This window comes from Apodemus sylvaticus, chromosome 9 (assembly GCF_947179515.1).
Source record: "Apodemus sylvaticus chromosome 9, mApoSyl1.1, whole genome shotgun sequence".
NCBI classification, from domain to species: Eukaryota; Metazoa; Chordata; class Mammalia; order Rodentia; family Muridae; genus Apodemus; species Apodemus sylvaticus.
Genome location: NC_067480.1, coordinates 4,391,557 through 4,409,171, shown reverse-complemented (window position 1 = coordinate 4,409,171; position 17,615 = coordinate 4,391,557). Strand labels below are relative to the sequence as shown.

Below are 17,615 nucleotides of genomic sequence, written 5' to 3'. Positions count from 1 at the left end.
ACCTCATAGGAAGAGCAACAATATCAATCATCCAGACCCCACCCCCAGCTCCTAGGGACTAAGCCATCAACCAAGGGGTACACATGGTTCTAGCTGCATATGTAGCGGATAATGGCCTTGTCAGGCATTAATGGGAGAAGAGGTCCTTGGTCCTATGAAGGCTCTGTAGATGCCCAGTGTAGGGGCATTGAGGGTGGTGAAGTGAGAGTGGGGTAGGCAGAGGGACACCTTCATAGAATCAGGGGGAGGGAGGACGGTATAGTGGCTGTCTGGAGGGTGGGAAGCTGGGAAGGGGGATAACATTTGAAATGTAAATAAAGAATATATCCAATTAAAAAAAAAGAAAAAAGAAATAAAACAAATTTCGTCATGGATAGAACCAGATACAGTAGCATGAGTGGGAGACCAGTGGAACGTCCTATCTCACATGACATCCCACCCCCGCCCCCAGGTTCAAGTGGATAGGACCGTCACAAGAGATGTTCTGGGCTCACAGAGTGACTTCCATGGTTGTCCTCCTGAAGGGCTGGGACACAGTATACATAAAGCTGCCATAACCTAATAGCAGCCCAGTGACATTAGGCTGCTGTCCTCCTCCTACTCGAAGCTGGGGAGAAGGATTCATGTAGTGTCAGTGTCTCCATAGTGTTTTAGAACTGTTACTTAACTCTCGGATGATTTGACTTTACCTGAGAGATGGGGACTTGACAAGAACACATTAACTGGGCTCCTTGTTCAAGGACATGGGCCACACAAATCCCTAAGCCAGAATTTAAATTCACCTTGACTTTGAATTGACACCATTATAGAGAGACCAAAGAAGGTTTAAGACACCCAAACTGCAGTTCATAGGGTATGATTTCAATAATTCCATTCCATATAAACTCTATTATAATGTTTCTTTACTGTCCAAGATAACTTCAAGCATTGTACTCAGATATGCAAATAAGTTTATTTTCCATATAGAATTATTAAGCTGAAGCCCATTAAGTATATGGCTACTACAAAAACATCGGCCTTGGTGTGAGACCTGCATAAGTGGGCAAGATGCATACATGTAGTAGAACATGCTCGTAGTATTCCCGAGGGAGCACCCATGTGATGATCTTCTTCCAAGGTCTCTGTAGTTAGGTGTGGAAGAAGAGACCTTCCAATTGTACAGTAACTTTATGTAAAACTTTCAAAACCTGCAATCAGCATTCATGAAAAGACTAGACTTCCTGAGGAAGGGGGTGTGATCAAGCAGGTCTCTTGTTACCGTGGGATGGGATTAAATAGAATAATAGCAGTACTCATAATAATGATGCCTTTCACTTTAAATATGTGTTGATAAAGTGGAGAGTGGTCTGAGTCACATCTCTTCTGTCTGTCCAGTTTCGTCCTTCTCACATTGATTGCAGATCTTACTCTCTCTTCCCCTGGTAAATGCTATGAGGATTCTTGTGCAGAGTTTCTATAGTGACCTAGACATTCTTTTAAGGCTACTCACAGCCTTGCCCAGTTAATACCTCAGAATATCTTATGGAAATAAATGATACAAGTTCACTTAATACATAATTTTAAAGCAGTATCCGTGTCATTACTGTATTGTTTTGATCCACAGTGTCTTATAGAGTTAAAAGACAGCAGTGTATCAAATCTAGACCAATTACATCCTTAGAAGTCCTGTTTGCTACCCTGTAGTTCCATTCCCCATGGCTCTTGATCTGATCAAGTAAATTTCTGAATTAGAAATTACAGTGTGGATATATGCGTGGGTTTTGTCTGTCTGTTGGTTGATTTGGGATGTCAGAAAACTATGTCCTCTTACAGGCAAAAATTCTCAAAGCTCATTATTCAGAATGAGATAATAGGAGCCTTAGGCATGGTTCGAGTTTAGGCTGCGCCTCTCTTACATTCCTCTTTCTCGGGCTGCCTCTCCTGCATTCGTTTTGCACACACTGGCATAGTGACCTGAATCCGTAGCAGAGTAACAACAGGAAATATTGTCTAGCAGCCTGCTGCCAGCATCTCATGTGTGCTGTGAAAGTCTTTGTGAAAAATGAAGCCAAGTGTTGTTGCTGGCCAAGAAGAAGCGAGCGCCACTCCAAAGCTATTATCTGCCACAGTACTCAACCCTAAACACAGAAGTCTGATTTCAAACACAGGCTCCAATTGCTGCAACAAATGAGGGCAGAAACCAATTATGGATGAAAGGAAGAGACGACGTTACAAAAATAAAAAGGTCCAGGGGGCTTAATTGCAAGAGGGGACTTGGATGATGTGTGTGCCGGAAGTGCCCATGCCTTGAATCGTGTGGAAGACACTGGGGGGATGCTAATGTGCTCTCATCACTCACTCATTCCTGTTCTGACGCGCGGCACGCCGTATCCATGGCGATATACGCCCATCTTATGCCTTGGCCTAAAAGATAACCAAGTATGCCAGTCTACCCGATGCATATTCAGACCCAGTCTGTGTGTGTGTTGGTAAAAGACTGAACGTGTACCCCAGTGACAGGAGGGATGGTTTTCTGCAAAGAGCATTTAATCGTTTTATCTCTACTGTGAGTATGACAGCATGAGACATAAAAGCATCATAATGGTTTTGTGGATTTGTTAGCAGAAGAAATGGGCCTCTAACAGATGCACTTCTGTGTCTTTGCATTGGAGGATTAGAAACTGCTTTGATCTTATCTAAGGGACCTAAGAGTGATTAGCAGTACAACTTTCTGCAGTCTGGTCAGTATGCCTTTCAGTGTGCTTCATGCATTACCCTGCAAGGGAGTGCTAATCACATTTCCATTTTATAATTGAGACAGTAACACTCAGAGAAATTGGGAACCTCTTTCACATCACATAGCCAGGCAGCAACAAGAGTCTAAGACTGGGACTGTCTAATATGCTATAAAATGTAAAAATAAAGATTGAAATACCTATCCTAAAGGTATATAAGTGATGTTGGGAAAAGTCTAGCATGTAGTTAGTTTAGACATAGAATTAAGTCACATATTAACTATTTTGCCTAAAAACTTCTCGGGGCCAGGACACTATTCCATATTTCTATTTTAACAGAATGTTCTACGTGGTCTTCATCTAACTTCACACAGCAAGAGTATGGCAAGAGAGTTATTGACTAATTGATAGCTTCTTGTTTGAAAGGACTACTGTTTGGCAGGGGGAGCTGGTTGCCTATGAAATTAAAGGAAGAGGATAGAAGCAGACACGTGTACTCTATCAATTTAATCTCTGCCTCTCATGTCCTGCCTCCATGCATGTGCAGCCTGTATCCCATATGGCCCTGTGCATATACTGGAAGATGCCATTATGCCCTGCTCCTGTGGGGACGGTTGTGGCAGGGCTGACGGGGATAATGGACTTTCCACCATGCTTACTGAATGTGCCTTTGACTGCACACTTGAGACAGAAAGTATAAAGTGCTGTAGATGCATCGAGGACAGCTGGCGTCACATCATGTCTTGCTTCCTAGGGCTCTGGCTCCAGCTCCTTTAAGAGACCTTGTGGATTCAGTTGTCCAGATACCAGCTCTGTTTGTCCCTGGCTTTGACCACGGTTGCGGTCACGTATAAACTGAAAAACAAGCCCACTCCCAGCACACACGCTGTTAAGATGCTTTTGCTGAGAGCTCGGTGGAGAAAAGGAAGGCCCAGGGCAGGATGGTGAACAGAGCTGAGCAGGGAGCAGAGGCCGGAGCCCTGACACACAGTTTATCAAGTTCTTCATGAGCTTCTGCCCCAAGGGAAATAATAATACAATCCCTTAGAAATGAAGTTTCAAATGATCCTTAGGGAAGAGGGAAATACTCAAGCATCCAGTGAGAAAATGCAATGAGGGAAGGAAGCACTGGGGAAGACATTGTTTTAAAGGTGGCATTCTGCCTCAAGATGAATTCAGCATACAGTGAGCAGGAATTCTTCCTTAGGATGCAGCCAGCAGGCTTCTCTGGCACAGAGGCTGATTCCTTGCTTACCCAGCAATAGAAAGTGAGCTTCCCTCCTCGTGGCAGCAGAAATACAAACACAAAATGAGTACTGCAGTCGCCCCAGAGGGGAACTTCCCAGAGAACCAGTGGTCTGTGTAAGGAAGACTCCTGGTGGGAAGTGAGTGGCACCCTGGGCTGCTGAGGGCTCTTCTGGATTCCAAGTAGATGAGAGGCCGTGGAGCTTGGCATTGCTGCTCTCGATGTTTTACCTTAACAAGTGGCTGTGGCTACATTGTTATAATAAGGCTTGTTTGTTTGGTTTTTGTTGTTTGTTTTTGTTTTTAAATGTTTGTGTCATTATTGTCCTCACTGTCGTCATTTGTCATTGTTGTTGCTCTCATTGTTGTCATCATTGCTGTTGTTCTTGTCATTTTCATTGTTGCTCCCATTGTTGTCACTGACATTGTAGTTTCTCTTGTCATTGTTGTTGCTCTCATTGTTGTCATTGTCATTGTTCTCATTGTTGCTCTCATTGTCATTGTCATTGTTGTCATTGTTTTTGTCATTGTAGTCATTGTTGTTCTCATTGTTCTTGTTCTTGTTAGTGTTGTCATTATCATTGTCGTTGTCATTATCATCGTTGTCACCATTGTCACTGTTTTCACTGTCGTCATTGTTGTCATCATCACTGTCATTGCTGTTGCTGTCATTGTTTTTGTAGTTGTCACATTTGTTGTCATTGTTGTTATTGCTGTTGTCATTGCATTTGCTGTTGTTGTCATTCTTGTTGTTGCTCTCCTTGTTGTTGTTGCCATTGACATTTCATTGTCATCATTGTTGTAGTTTTATCTTTGTTATGCTCATTGTCATGGTTATCATTTCTATTGTTGGTCTCATTGTGATTCTCATTGTGTTGTCATACACACATCAAGAATAGCTTCAAATGTAAGTTAGTCTTCCATGGGATTTTGTCAGTGTCTTAGGGGTTATTTCTACCATTTTACAGAAGCTTCTGGCTAGGACATCCATCATTTCTTGAGAACATTTGTTTTTTGAGATCATTTGTTGGAAAGGGATATTGTCAGATTTTAAGCAATAATGCAGAGATAAGTCACTTGTCTCATAACACAGAGTATTGGTGCAAGAGGCTTGAAAGGAGCTGAAAGAGGCCTACAGTGAATTTGAAAAAGTGAATATTTTCTCATGAAAATTAAAGTTGCTTTGGATCCTCATGTGGGAGAATTTTTAAATTAGGAACCTAATTTAACTCACCATGTGCCTTTCATCGGTAGCTACTAGAATCACCTGGGAATCTTTTCCCAGGTGGGGCTATGAACAAAGGGATGCCCCTCTAGGCCCAAAACATCTTCTTCCCCAGAAGATATCATAGGAAATGTTTCAGGTGAGCGCAGAACTCCTTGAGTAAGTCAAAGATGACTTAACTCACAAGGGACCACAAGCATTAAAACTTAATCTTACCTGGTTAGATAACTAATCCATTAATTTGGAATGAGTGAATATGTACATATATGTATGTGTATGTTTATATACATGGGAATATGTGATTATATGTACATATATGTACAAATACATGCATTTTCTCACTTGACTCTAAATATCCATTTATATCCCTGTATTTGTTGATTGTTCTCAAGCTGTGGAGACGTAGCTGAGGACAAGTGACTTAGAAAGGAAAGATTTCTTTTGGCTCACAGTTTGAGATGAAGAAAACATGGTGTCAAGAATGTAGCCAACTGCTCGCACTGAGTCTGCAGTCAACAGACAGAATGAACTAGTCCTGGATTCCAGTCCCCTAGGACATGGAATGGTGCTGCACACGTTTAGGGTGTGTCCTCTCTCCTCACGGACATTCCTCTGTAAATACCCTCATGGACATCTCCAGATCTGCAACAGGATTCTAAATCCTATCAAGTTGACCTTAAGCCATCACACAGCCCAGTCTATGGTCAGGCACCTATATTAATCTTTTAATGAAAAAGAACATGTCTCTGAGAGCTATCACATATAATGTAAGTTCTCTAAACATTTTCATCTGTTGAGCTTTAGTCATGTATCTACAAGTTGTGCTTCCCATAGTTTGAACTTAAACACTTGGTCCTGACTGGTGGCGTTTTAGGGGTTGTTAATGGAAATTTTAGGATATGACTCCTTGTTGTAGGAAGTACATCACTGGAGGCAGGCTTTGAGAACATATAGCCTCACCCCACCTCTAGTTGTATTTTTGTTTCCTGTGTACAGATGAGATGTGATCTCTCAATTCCCTGCTTCTGCAGAGCTGTGCCTCCAGCCATTATGGATGCCAAGACCCCTGGAACTAAAAGCCAAAATAAACTCTTCCTTATGTTGCTTTTGATTATAGTTTTTTTTATCACAGCAACAGAGAAGTAACTGATGCCTCAGTACACACAGGTATCCATAAGCAGAAACTGTTGACAAGTCAAGTAATCCGTTAGAAAAACAAAATCTGAGTTAGAGAAATCAAGACTTCTTCTGACCAGGAAGAGATTTCCAAGAAGAGTGGTCTTGATGTGGAAAACAAGTTTGAAGTCAGGTGCTCTCACCATTAGCAGTTTCTTTGTTACCAGAATGTTGGGAGGCTCAGAGTCCCATGGGTCAGGGAAAAATTATTTTAAATCTAGTCATTAGTTATTAGCCACAGGAGGTGAGTCATAGCCTCACACCTGTCATGGCCCTATGCCATCAGGAAAATGGAGAGATAACATTCTAGAACCACTGAGCATCTGACACTTAGGAATGTCATTGCTTCCAGTCCATTTTGTAGATGGACGTATAGTAGATGAATGTGTAGTGAGTAGATGGATGTGTAGTAAGTAGATGGATGTGTAGGTGCACGTGTAGAAGGGACATGCGTTGTTGATGCACATGTAGTTGATGGATGTGTAGTAGATGCATGTATAGTAAGTAAATGGACGTGTGATAGATGCGTGTGTAGTAGATGGACATATAGTAAGTAGATGCACATGTAGTGAGTAGATTGACATGTAGTAAGTAGATGCACATGTAATATATGAACATGTAGTAGATGCACATGTAGTAAATGCACATAATTGTAGTAGATCAACATGAAGTGAAGTAGATGCACATGTAGTAGACGTACATGTAGTATATAGATGGACATGTAGGTGTATGTGTAGTAGGTACATATGTAGTTGATGCACGTGTAGTAGATGGATGTGTAGTAGATGCACATGTAGTAAGTAGATGCACATGTAGTAAGTAGATGGACGTGTAGGTGCACAAGTAGTAGATGCACATGTAGTAGATGCACATGTAGTAGATGCACATGTAGTAGGTGCACATGTAGTAAGTAGATGGACATGTAGTAGATGCACATGTAGTAGGTGCACATGTAGTAAGTAGATGGATGAGTAGTAGATGTATGTGTAGTAGATGCACATATAGTGAATAGATGGACATGTAGGTGCACATGTAGTAGATGCATATGTAGTAAGTAAATGGATGTGTAGTAGATGTATGTGTAGTAGATGCACATGTAGTGAGTAGATGGACATGTAGGTGCACATGTAGTAGATGCACATGTAGTAGATGCACGAAGCAGTTGCTCTGGTGGAAAGACCCATGTTAATGTACAAATGTTACAATGTTTCAGTCACAATTCAGAAATGCTATACAATAACTTACAAATAAAAGATTTAAACAACCTTTTCACATTTTCTGAGCTGTGTGTTATAGTTTGCTAACGAGTTATTATTTTCTTACTTTGTGAAACACACCATTGCTTTTCTAACTGGCTATAATTTCCACTTTACCTGCCCATCAGAATTCATCCATTTCTTCAAACACTCATGCTTTGGAAGGGTTGAGTAATTAACTTTCAGCATAATTACAAATGCATAGTTACACGCTCCACTCACAGGTCTTTTCATGGCTATTATTTTGTCATGGACACAGTTTATCAATTTTCTTTTATCTCACTGTTAATACATCAAATCTCAAAGATAAATATGCTTAGCATATTGCATATAAAATATCAATATCACAGAACAGAAAAGTAATTTAGCTTAATTGTTGGCAGTTACATTGCAGACTCCAGGGCTGTGTTTAAAGGCCTTTGAAGCACTAGATGAAAATTGATGGAAGTTATCACAATAATTCAGCTGATGGCTATTTCCCATGTTGATTAACTTTCCCCCCCTTTCTCTTGATGACAGCTTGAGGATCCAAAGTGCAGCACATTCATCTGCACCACATATTTACGTGACCTAACTGTCATCTTTAAACTTAGAGGATGTTTTGTTACCTTTGTCTTGTTATGTTGTTAGTTCATCTCAAGGAAGGTAAAAAGAATTCTGACTGCCATTACACAAGACTGAATGTCATGACAGCGTTACAGAAGTGACCAGAGCTGAGAGGAAAGTTACCTGTAAAACGCTGAGTAAAGATTGGGATAGAGTTTGAGGTGATAAGACAGAGAGCTGTGTTTCCCAGGCTCGGGGTCTGCAGACTCAGGGAGCTCTTGAGTCTGGACATCCTGACCAAGCCTGTGTGCATGCTGTGTGTTCCCTTTCACTCTCAGGCCGTTTGTTTTTAAGAGTATTTGGCACTGAGTATCACAAGCTTTCTCCAGCTACTTCTACTTAAGAGTCACGTGTTTGAAGATCCAGAAATGAATCCACACACCTATGGTCACTTGATCTTTGACAAAGGAGCCAAAAACATCCAGTGGAAAAAGATAGCCTTTTCAACAAATGGTGCTGGATCAATTGGAGGTCAGCATGCAGAAGAATGCGCATTGATCCATTCTTATCTCCATGTACTAAACTTCACTCCAAGTGGATCAAGGACCTCCATGTAAAACCAGACACACTGAAACTAATAGAAAAGAAACTGGGGAAGACCCTTGAGGACATGGGCACAGGGGAAAAGTTCCTGAACAGATCACCAATAGCTTATGCTTTAAGATCAAGAATTGACAAATGGGACCTCATAAAATTACAAAGTTTCTGTAAGGCAAAGGACACTGTTAAAAGGATAAAACGGCAACCATCAAATTGGGAAAGGATATTCACCAACCCCACATCTGATAGAGGGCTAATATCCAATATATACAAAGAACTCAAGAAGTTAGACCCCAGGGAACCAAATAATCCTATTAAAAAATGGGGTACAGATCTTAACAAAGAATTTTCACCTGAAGAAATTCGGATGGCCAAGAGGCACCTTAAGAAGTGTTCAACATCATTAGTCATTAGGGAAATGCAGATCAAAACAACCCTGAGATTTCACCTTACACCAGTCAGAATGGCTAAGGTCAAAAACTCAGGAGACAGTAGGTGTTGGCGAGGATGTGGAGAAAGAGGAACACTTCTCCACTGCTGGTGGGGCTGTAAGATGGTACAACCACTGTGGAAATCAGTCTGGAGGTTCCTCAGAAAACTGGACATGACACTTCCGGAGGACCCTGCTATACCTCTCCTGGGCATATACCCAAAGGATTCCCCGGCATGCAATAAGGACACATGCTCCATTATGTTCATAGCAGCCTTATTTATAATAGCCAGAAGCTGGAAAGAACCCAGATGCCCCTCAAAGGAGGAATGGATACAGAAAATGTGGTATATTTACACAATGGAATACTACTCAGCAATTAGAAACAATGAATTCACAAAATTTTTAGGCAAATGGTTTGATCTGGAAAATATCATCCTAAGTGAGGTAACCCAATCACAAAAGAATACACATGGAATGCAATCTCTGATAAGTGGATATTAATTAGCCCAGAAGCTCTGAATACCCAAGGCACAAATTGCAGAACAAATGACTCCCATGAAGAAGTATGGAGAGGGTCCTGATCCTGGAAAGGATTGATCTAGCATGGGAAGGGAATATAAGGACAGAGAAAAAAGAGGGAGGTGATTGGAGAAGGGATGAAGAGAAGAAGGTTTATGGGACATATGGGGAGGGGGGATCCGGGAAAGGGAAAATCATTTGGAATGTAAACAAAGAATATAGAAAATAAAAATATTTTTAAAAAAAGTGAATGTGTGTTAAAAAAAAAAAGAGTCACGTGTTCTTCCTTGGTGGCACCAGTGACATTTTGATTTTGTTGTTGTTTTATATTCATTTGTGGAGGCAACTTTTGTAGGATGAGCATTTCTTTGTGTGTGTATATTTGTGTTTGTGTGTGTGTGGTCTGTGTGTCTGTGTGTCTGTGTGTCTGTGTCTGTATATGTACAGTATACATGTGTGTGTGTACAGTGTAAGTTGTATGTATGCATGAATGTATGTCTGTATGTTTATGTGTGTGTGTGTGTGATCTATGTGTCTGTGTGTCTGTGTCTGTGCAGTGTACAGATATGTGTTTGTATACAGTGTATAGGTGTGTATGCATGAATGTATGTGTGTGTGTATAGTGTACAGGTGTGTATGTGTACAGGGTGCGCATGTGTGCAGTCCCTGTGTCTGTGTATATACAGTGTACAGGTGTGTATGTGTATACTGTTCATGTATGTGTTTGTGTGGTCTATGTGTATATTGCCTGTGTATGTACAGTGTGCAGGTGTGCATGTGTACACTGTACAGGTGTGATGTGTGGTCTATGTGTTCGTGTGTCTGTATGTACACTGTACAGGTATGTGTATAGTCTCCAGGTATATGTGTGTACACTGTACAGGTATGTGTATGTGCGCATGGTCTATGTGTCTGTGTGTCTGTGCATGTACACTGCACAGGTGTGTGTGTGTGTGTGTGTGTGGTCTATGTGTCTGTGTATTTACAGTGTACAAGTATGTGTGTATATAGTGTACAGGTATGTGTGCATGAATGTATGTGTATGTGTGTGCAGTGTACAGGTGTGGATGTGCATGGATGTTTGTGTAAATGTGTCATATGTGGATGTACATACCGATGGCTTCAAGGCCAGAAGTCAACCTCAGCCATCTTTATCACTTTGCCCCTCACATTCCGATACAAGGAATGAATGCCAGTTATTTGTCTCCTCATGTGACAAAGACAACTTAAAAGGAAGGAGATGTTCACTTTGGCTCTCGGATTGAAGCTAAAGGTTACTGTGGTGGAGAAAGCATGGCATCACGGCTTAGTTGTGGGATGAATCTCGAGAGGGGAAAGGTTAATCAGCCATCAGCTAAGTGATCATGATAACTTCCATCAGTTTCCATCTGGGGCTTCAAGGCCTTTAAACACAGCTGTGGGGTCTGCATTGTGGACACTGCCAACAACCATTGTTTCCTTGTTTCATTGAATCATTGTGTGAGCATTGTTTCCTGTTTGAAAGCAGGGAATGATGAGTGCTGGTGCCAAACTCGGTTTCCTTTCCCTGTTTGTTCATAGTTTAGACCCCTGCCACATAAGGATGTTACCCACGGTTAATCTGGGTCTTCCTGCTTCAGCTCCTCTACTTACCCAGACCCTCACAGCTACACTCAGAGGCTGGCCTAACCTAGGTGAATCCTCCCCATGATACCTAGGGGCTTGTCTCCTGGGTCCTTCTACATCCTGTCCACCCGATAATGAGCTATGAGTATGCTCTACTGCACAGCATCTCTCACTGTACCTGGAAATCACTAAGTGGCCAGACTTGCCAGTTAGAGAGCTCTGGGAGTCACCCTGTCTCCATCTGGCCCTGATCTGGGGTGACAGACACGTGTCACTCACTGTGTCTGATGCTCACCAACCAGTTTCAACAGTCTGCTTTCTCTTCTCTGCCCCATTTTATTTTAGTCTCCTGGGAGATTTTCTGAGTTAACTTGCTTCTCCATTCTTCTCGTACAGAAGCGCTCCCGAGGACAAGTGCTGTTTGACAAGGTGTGCGAGCATCTGAACCTGCTAGAAAAAGACTACTTTGGCCTCACGTATCGAGACGCAGAGAATCAGAAGGTGAGAGATCAAAGACCGTGAACCATTAAGGCTGGTTGTGTATTCCCTTGCAGAAGTGGCAGAAAACTGGAAAGACATGTTGCTCTCTCCATGTGCACCCCCTGCCTCTTGCGCATGCATCTTTGGGTCCCTAAATGTGACTGATCTCCCTTTTTCCTCATGAAGAGAATCCTTGGAAACCTCCTGTATCCTTGAATATTTGTAAAACAGTAGGACAGTGCCATTTTCATCCTTTAGATTTAGTGCTCAGGAGGCATTTGACTGGAGCCTTTCCCCATAATATAGTTCAGCCACTTCCCTGAGCTCACAATAGCTAAATATCTAGATCCTTATGTGGAAAACATATTCACACCCCTCCCCCAATTCTGTTAAGAAATCGTGGATGTGACATACAAAATTTAGAAAAGATGATATTTGCTGACTGATACCTGTGCAGTGTGAATACCTATACAGTGAGTACCTATGCAGTGTCTGAGTACTTCTGCAATGTGAGTACCTGTGCAGTGTGAGTACCTGTACAGTATGTGAGTACCTGCGCAGTGTGAGTACCTGTGTAGTATGTAACTGTCCACTGTGAGTATCAGTCCAGTGTGTGAGTACCTGTGCAATGTGAGAGTACCTGTCCAGGGTGTGAGAACCTGTGTGATGTGTGTGAGTACCCATGCAGTGTATGAATACCTGTCCAATGTGTGAGAACCTGTTAGTGTGTGAGTACCTGTGCAGTGTGAGTACCTGTACAGTATGTAAGTACCTATGCAGTGTGAGTACCTGTGCAGTGAGTACCTATGCAGAGTGTGAGTACTTCTGCAATGTGAGTACCTGTGCAGTGTGAATACCTGTCCAGGGTGTGAGTACCTGTGCAGTGTGTGAGTACCTGTCTAGAATGTATCTGTGCAGTGTGCGAGTACCTGTCCAGAGTAAGTACCTGTGCAGTGTGTGAGTACCTGTACACTGTGTGAGTACCTGTGCACTATGTAAGTACTTGTGCAGTGTGAGTACCTGTGCAGTGTGTGAGTACTTATGTAGTGTTGTGAGTACCTGTGCAGTGTTGTGAGTACCTATGCAGTGTGAGTACCTATGCAGTGTGTGAGTACCTGTGCAGTGTTGTGAGTACCTATGCAGTGTTGTGAATACCTGTGCATTGTTGTGAGTACCTGTGCAGTGTGTGAGTACCTGTGTAGTGTGTGAGTACCTATGCAGTGTTGTGAGTACCTGTGTAGTGTGTGAGTACCTGTGCAGTGTTGTGAGTACCTGTGCAGTGTTGTGAGTACCTATGCAGTGTGTGAGTTCCTGTGCAATATGTGAGGACCTGTGCAGTGTTGTGAGGACCTGTGCAGTGTTGTGAGTACCTGTCCAGGCTGTGAGTACCTGTGCACTGTGTAAGAACCTGTCCTGTTGGTGAGTATCTGTCAGGTGTGTGAATAGGTGTTTGGTGTCTAGGACGATATCTCTACATGCTTACGCCTCACTAAGGGCAGCAGTTCAGAGATTTATCCCACAAGTAAGCAAGAGACAGGGAGGAGAATTGTTTTCATGGTGCAGATGCTAAAAGCACAGTGTGGACGGTCCTATTAATCACTTATGTTTACTGCACACCAGTCAAGGATATTCCTTCCGAAGTGATAGACAATGTCTGACTTCATTATTAAACATCTGGCTTTTCCCAGGAGAAGAATTTTATCAGGCATTAACTGTAAATGCACATGTCTCCTTATTTAGCATTTGTACTCTCACAAGGCTTGACAGGAGGCCACCAGATGTGTGGGAAGAGCCACAGTAGAGAGGGCCTCCCTGGAACAGACAGCTCTCTCCTGGTATACTTTATTGGCTTAGATTTTCTTCCTCTTCCTCCTCCTCCTTAATTTTTTTGATTCAAATTCATACTATCAATTTCTTTTTCAGAACTGGTTGGACCCTGCTAAGGAAATTAAAAAGCAGATTCGGAGTAAGTTCCTTCTGGTTCTTTTATGCGGCGTGGTGGCGGTGTTTAGAGGGGGTGTTGCGTGAACCAGTAACCCACACTCACATGGCTTGTGTGAAGAAGAAATGGTTCCAAGACAGAGTACCAGGTGAAATTTGATCTGACACATGGGTCTGTCTCCAGTAGGACCTGTTTTTGTTGTCACAGCCCAGAAATTAAAATGACTTTGACAGGTGACCTGTGCCTTGGCTGTGCGCAGATGTGAAATGCAGTTTAATCAAGTTTTGCTGCACTTACCACTTAAGCATTTAAAGTTCCAAACTTAATTATTCATGTTAAAATGGTCACTAATGTACAGAGCCACACTAAAACTAACCATCCAGTGATTTTGAAAGGGGGTAGCAAACCAGTTAATCTGTTGTTGTTGGCAACCTTTCCTCTCCGCATAAAGACAAGAGATGTACATTTCTGCTGGGCCTAGTGGCACATGTTTATAAACCCCAGCTTTGGGGAGGCTGAGGCAGGAAGATCATGGGTTCAGTACCTAGCCTGGAGTCAGAAAGTCATCAAAATGCCAGGACAGAGAAGCAGGAATGGGTGGGTGGGTGAGCAGGGGGAGAGGGGAGGGGATAGGGGGTTTTCAGAGGGGAAACCAGGAAAAGGGATAACATTGAAATGTAAAAATAGAAAATATCTAATTAAAAAAATGAAGAAAAAAGTCATCAACAACAAAGTGTGCATTTCCTAATTGGCAAAGACTGTCCTATAAGCTCAAAACTGGGATATAAGTAGCTAATAATATTAAGCAAGTTTCTAAATCTACTGTTTAGATACAAATTAAAATGAGACATCATTTTTCACTTATTTGTATCAGTGAAGATTTTGTAAGTTTAATACCTTTTAAAGTCATCTTGACTGGCAAGTCCCTACCACATTGGTAGGATGAGATCTTCCAGAGACTGGAGACCAAGCTGATGAACACTTAAGACACGGATTCATATATATTCTGAAACTGGACAGTTTGTTCTTAGGAAGGCATTCCAGGTCATGTGTTTTATACATCCACTCTAGAGCTTTAAAAATCTCACAATCTACTGTATAATGTGAATAGTATGTGATAGAATAAGGTAATATATGATACACAATAGCAGTGTGATATACAGTGATTTATGATAGAAAAAGATGGTTGGATTTTAACATCTGTTGGGCATTGAAGATTAAGAAACTTTTTATATGAGATGGTTATGTTTTTTGTTTATCAAAAGTTTATAATTTGAAATTCTGCACACAGTATTTAGGTCACTGTGTTGGGGCTGCTTCCCCTTTCTTACCAGGCCATCCTTACAGCAGAGGCTGTCGGTGTTTTTGCATAAGTCTCTTCTTCCACACCTTGTGCCTGTCAATTTCTCTCTCCCCCCCCCTCCTCTTTCCCCCTCTCCCTTCTGTCTCTCTTCTCCCTCCCCTCTTCTTTCTGCCTCCTCTCTCTCCCCTTTCTCTCCATCCTCTCTCCCCTCTTCCCCCTCCTCCCTCTCCCTCCCTCTCTCTCTCTCTCTCTCTCTCTCTCTCTCTCTCCCTCTCCCTCCCCTCTACCCCTCTCTCCTAATTACACTTTCTCAGTAATCTCTGGTTCAGTGTCTCGTTTCACTAGCTCTTCTTTGGGGCCCTGATTGGAATGTAGATTGTGTTACTGTCCCCTTAAAATTTCCACTTGTTTGCAAATGCTCTGAAAGACTTTGTAGTTTTTCCAGTATAAGCTTAAGAAGGGGACTCCTTTGTAATAGAAGTCATCACAGTGATACTGTGCTCACACACAGCTCCCAAATTAGGACACTTACTGAAACCAAAGGTTCAACACAATATTCCAAGGCTTAGGAATGAAAGCCTTGGGATAAAGTTTAGAAACTTAGAATACACTTGGGCTCACTATCATTTACAAATCAATAAGTAGAATGAGGGTTTTGTGTTGAAAAGTTGCTTATTCTCTCTAGTGATTGGTTTCCAACTCCAAGTTGTCAATGGAGTCAAATCTTACTTGAAGTCCCTGAAAATTATGAGGAACAATCAATCTTTTCCCATGAGTAATCCATTAGTTGAATCCCACTTGCTTTGTGTAAAGCTAGCTCCTTATGTCACCTCGCTATTGGTAGACACTGAAGGGGATTTGTTCTTTAATAAGAACTGAGCAAGAATCAATAGGAACATAAAAACAAAATAAGACAAGTTTCAAAAAAATAAAGATACTTTTCGAAATGGTAGAAAAATGATATACCAAAAGTATATTTGAGTGACAGATATTTATGGCTTATAATTCTTAAAGCCCACATTTCAGTCACGTCTTGAATGTCTTGAGAATAGTATCAAGTGCTGACTGAGTGATGCTAACTCTTTGGCATGTAGAACCTTAAGCATAAGGTAGATGGTGGTAGTTCAGAGAATAAACAAGAAATCACACATAGAGCTGTGACATTGATGACAGAAATGTAGACATGACCAAGCCAAGAACTGCCACCTCTGCAGGAGACCGAAGAGCGGTGGTGCTCTTTTGTCCAGGGTATCTGGGAATGGCTTGTGGGACACCTGGAGTTCACAGGCAGAGGAAGTGAAGAGGACAGTGTGGAGAGGGCTGGACAAGTTAATTGCTGTCACAGAAACAAGGGGTGAGAGCAAGCCCACGGCGTGAATCTCACTGAGCCTTGGAGGAACTTTGCAGATCCTTCTAGAGGCTGTACTGAAGAACCTTTAGTGTGCTCACTGACTGAAGGAAACAAGTGCAGTGTCACAGAGAAGGAATGCCCAGAATGTGATAAGTCATTGTATCTTAAACCAAGAGAAATGAGCAAGAGAAATTAAAAAAAAAAAGGATTATGTCTTTTAAAAAATGTAGAAAAGGGGAAAAATGATTGTTTCTGCTTCATGTTTATGTTGACTCAGTCGCTCAGTTGCTGAAGTGTTGTGCTCAGTGTGCCGGGTGGCTTCTAACACTGTAATAAAATCCCCGGGAGCCAGCCTAAAGCAGACATGGTTTGTTTTAGCTCATAGGTCCATGGTCACTTGGCTCATTTGCTCCCAGGAAGGGGGAGGTAGGGGGGAGAACAACTTAGTTTTTTAAGTGTCCCTCCTCTACCTCCCGTGACGCTGTGAATCTATAAGTGGATTAACCCAGTCATGAAGTTAGAGCTGGCATTATCCTGTCACATCCCAAAGGCCCCACCTAAGCACGGCTTCAGTAAGGAGCAAGCCTTCCGCATGAGCTCCAAGGGAACATTTTAAATGTTCCAGACTCAGTAAATCTAGACAATGCATGGACAAACAGGGAAGAGGAGTGGAGAGGCCAGCATCTGCTTGACACTTTTGCTTCTGGAGAAGATTATGTAAAAGAGGCCATGTTTTAAAAAAAGCTCCTGTGAGGCGTGCGTGGGATTGGGTGACATCCCTCCGATGTATCCAGGTATCCACTGCATCAAAAACTTTCTCTTGAGCGAGAAAGGAATATTCAGCAGGTACAGAGCAGCCCATTTACGGAAAGTAATATTCACTACCACAAACCTTTCCCATAAAATAAACACGTTTGCTAGTACCTTGACATTTATCATAATGGGATTTGGATTGCAATAACAAAGCGGGAAGGACCTGGGAGATGGGAGTTCTGTCCATGCTTGGCGTGTGTGCTACCAAGAAATTCATAGCAGTAAATCTAGCCAATTCCAGCTGTCTGGTGCAGGATTATCCCTGTGGTTGGCTTCCCTTCCTATTGACAAAGGATACTGATTTATGAGAAAAGGAGAAAATTTGGTCCCTTTCCTTAATTTCTAAAAGGGCCAGTAAATGGCTTGATTGTGGACAAGGTTTGAAATTAAATTGTCTGTAGAGTTCA

General features: G+C 42.1%; 1 protein-coding gene across 15 annotated transcripts in view; it reads left to right on the top strand.

Annotated features, from left to right (window-relative positions):
* The window catches only part of Epb41l3 (erythrocyte membrane protein band 4.1 like 3), a 222,447-nt gene that overhangs the window by 159,160 nt on the left and 45,672 nt on the right, over nucleotides 1-17,615 (top strand). For all 15 annotated transcript variants that reach the window (XM_052192746.1, XM_052192732.1, XM_052192734.1 and 12 more), the window contains exons 4-5: nucleotides 11,716-11,820; nucleotides 13,723-13,765. In XM_052192746.1, coding sequence (XP_052048706.1) covers nucleotides 11,716-11,820; nucleotides 13,723-13,765 — 148 coding nt within the window. The remainder of the gene's footprint in view (nucleotides 1-11,715; nucleotides 11,821-13,722; nucleotides 13,766-17,615) is intronic.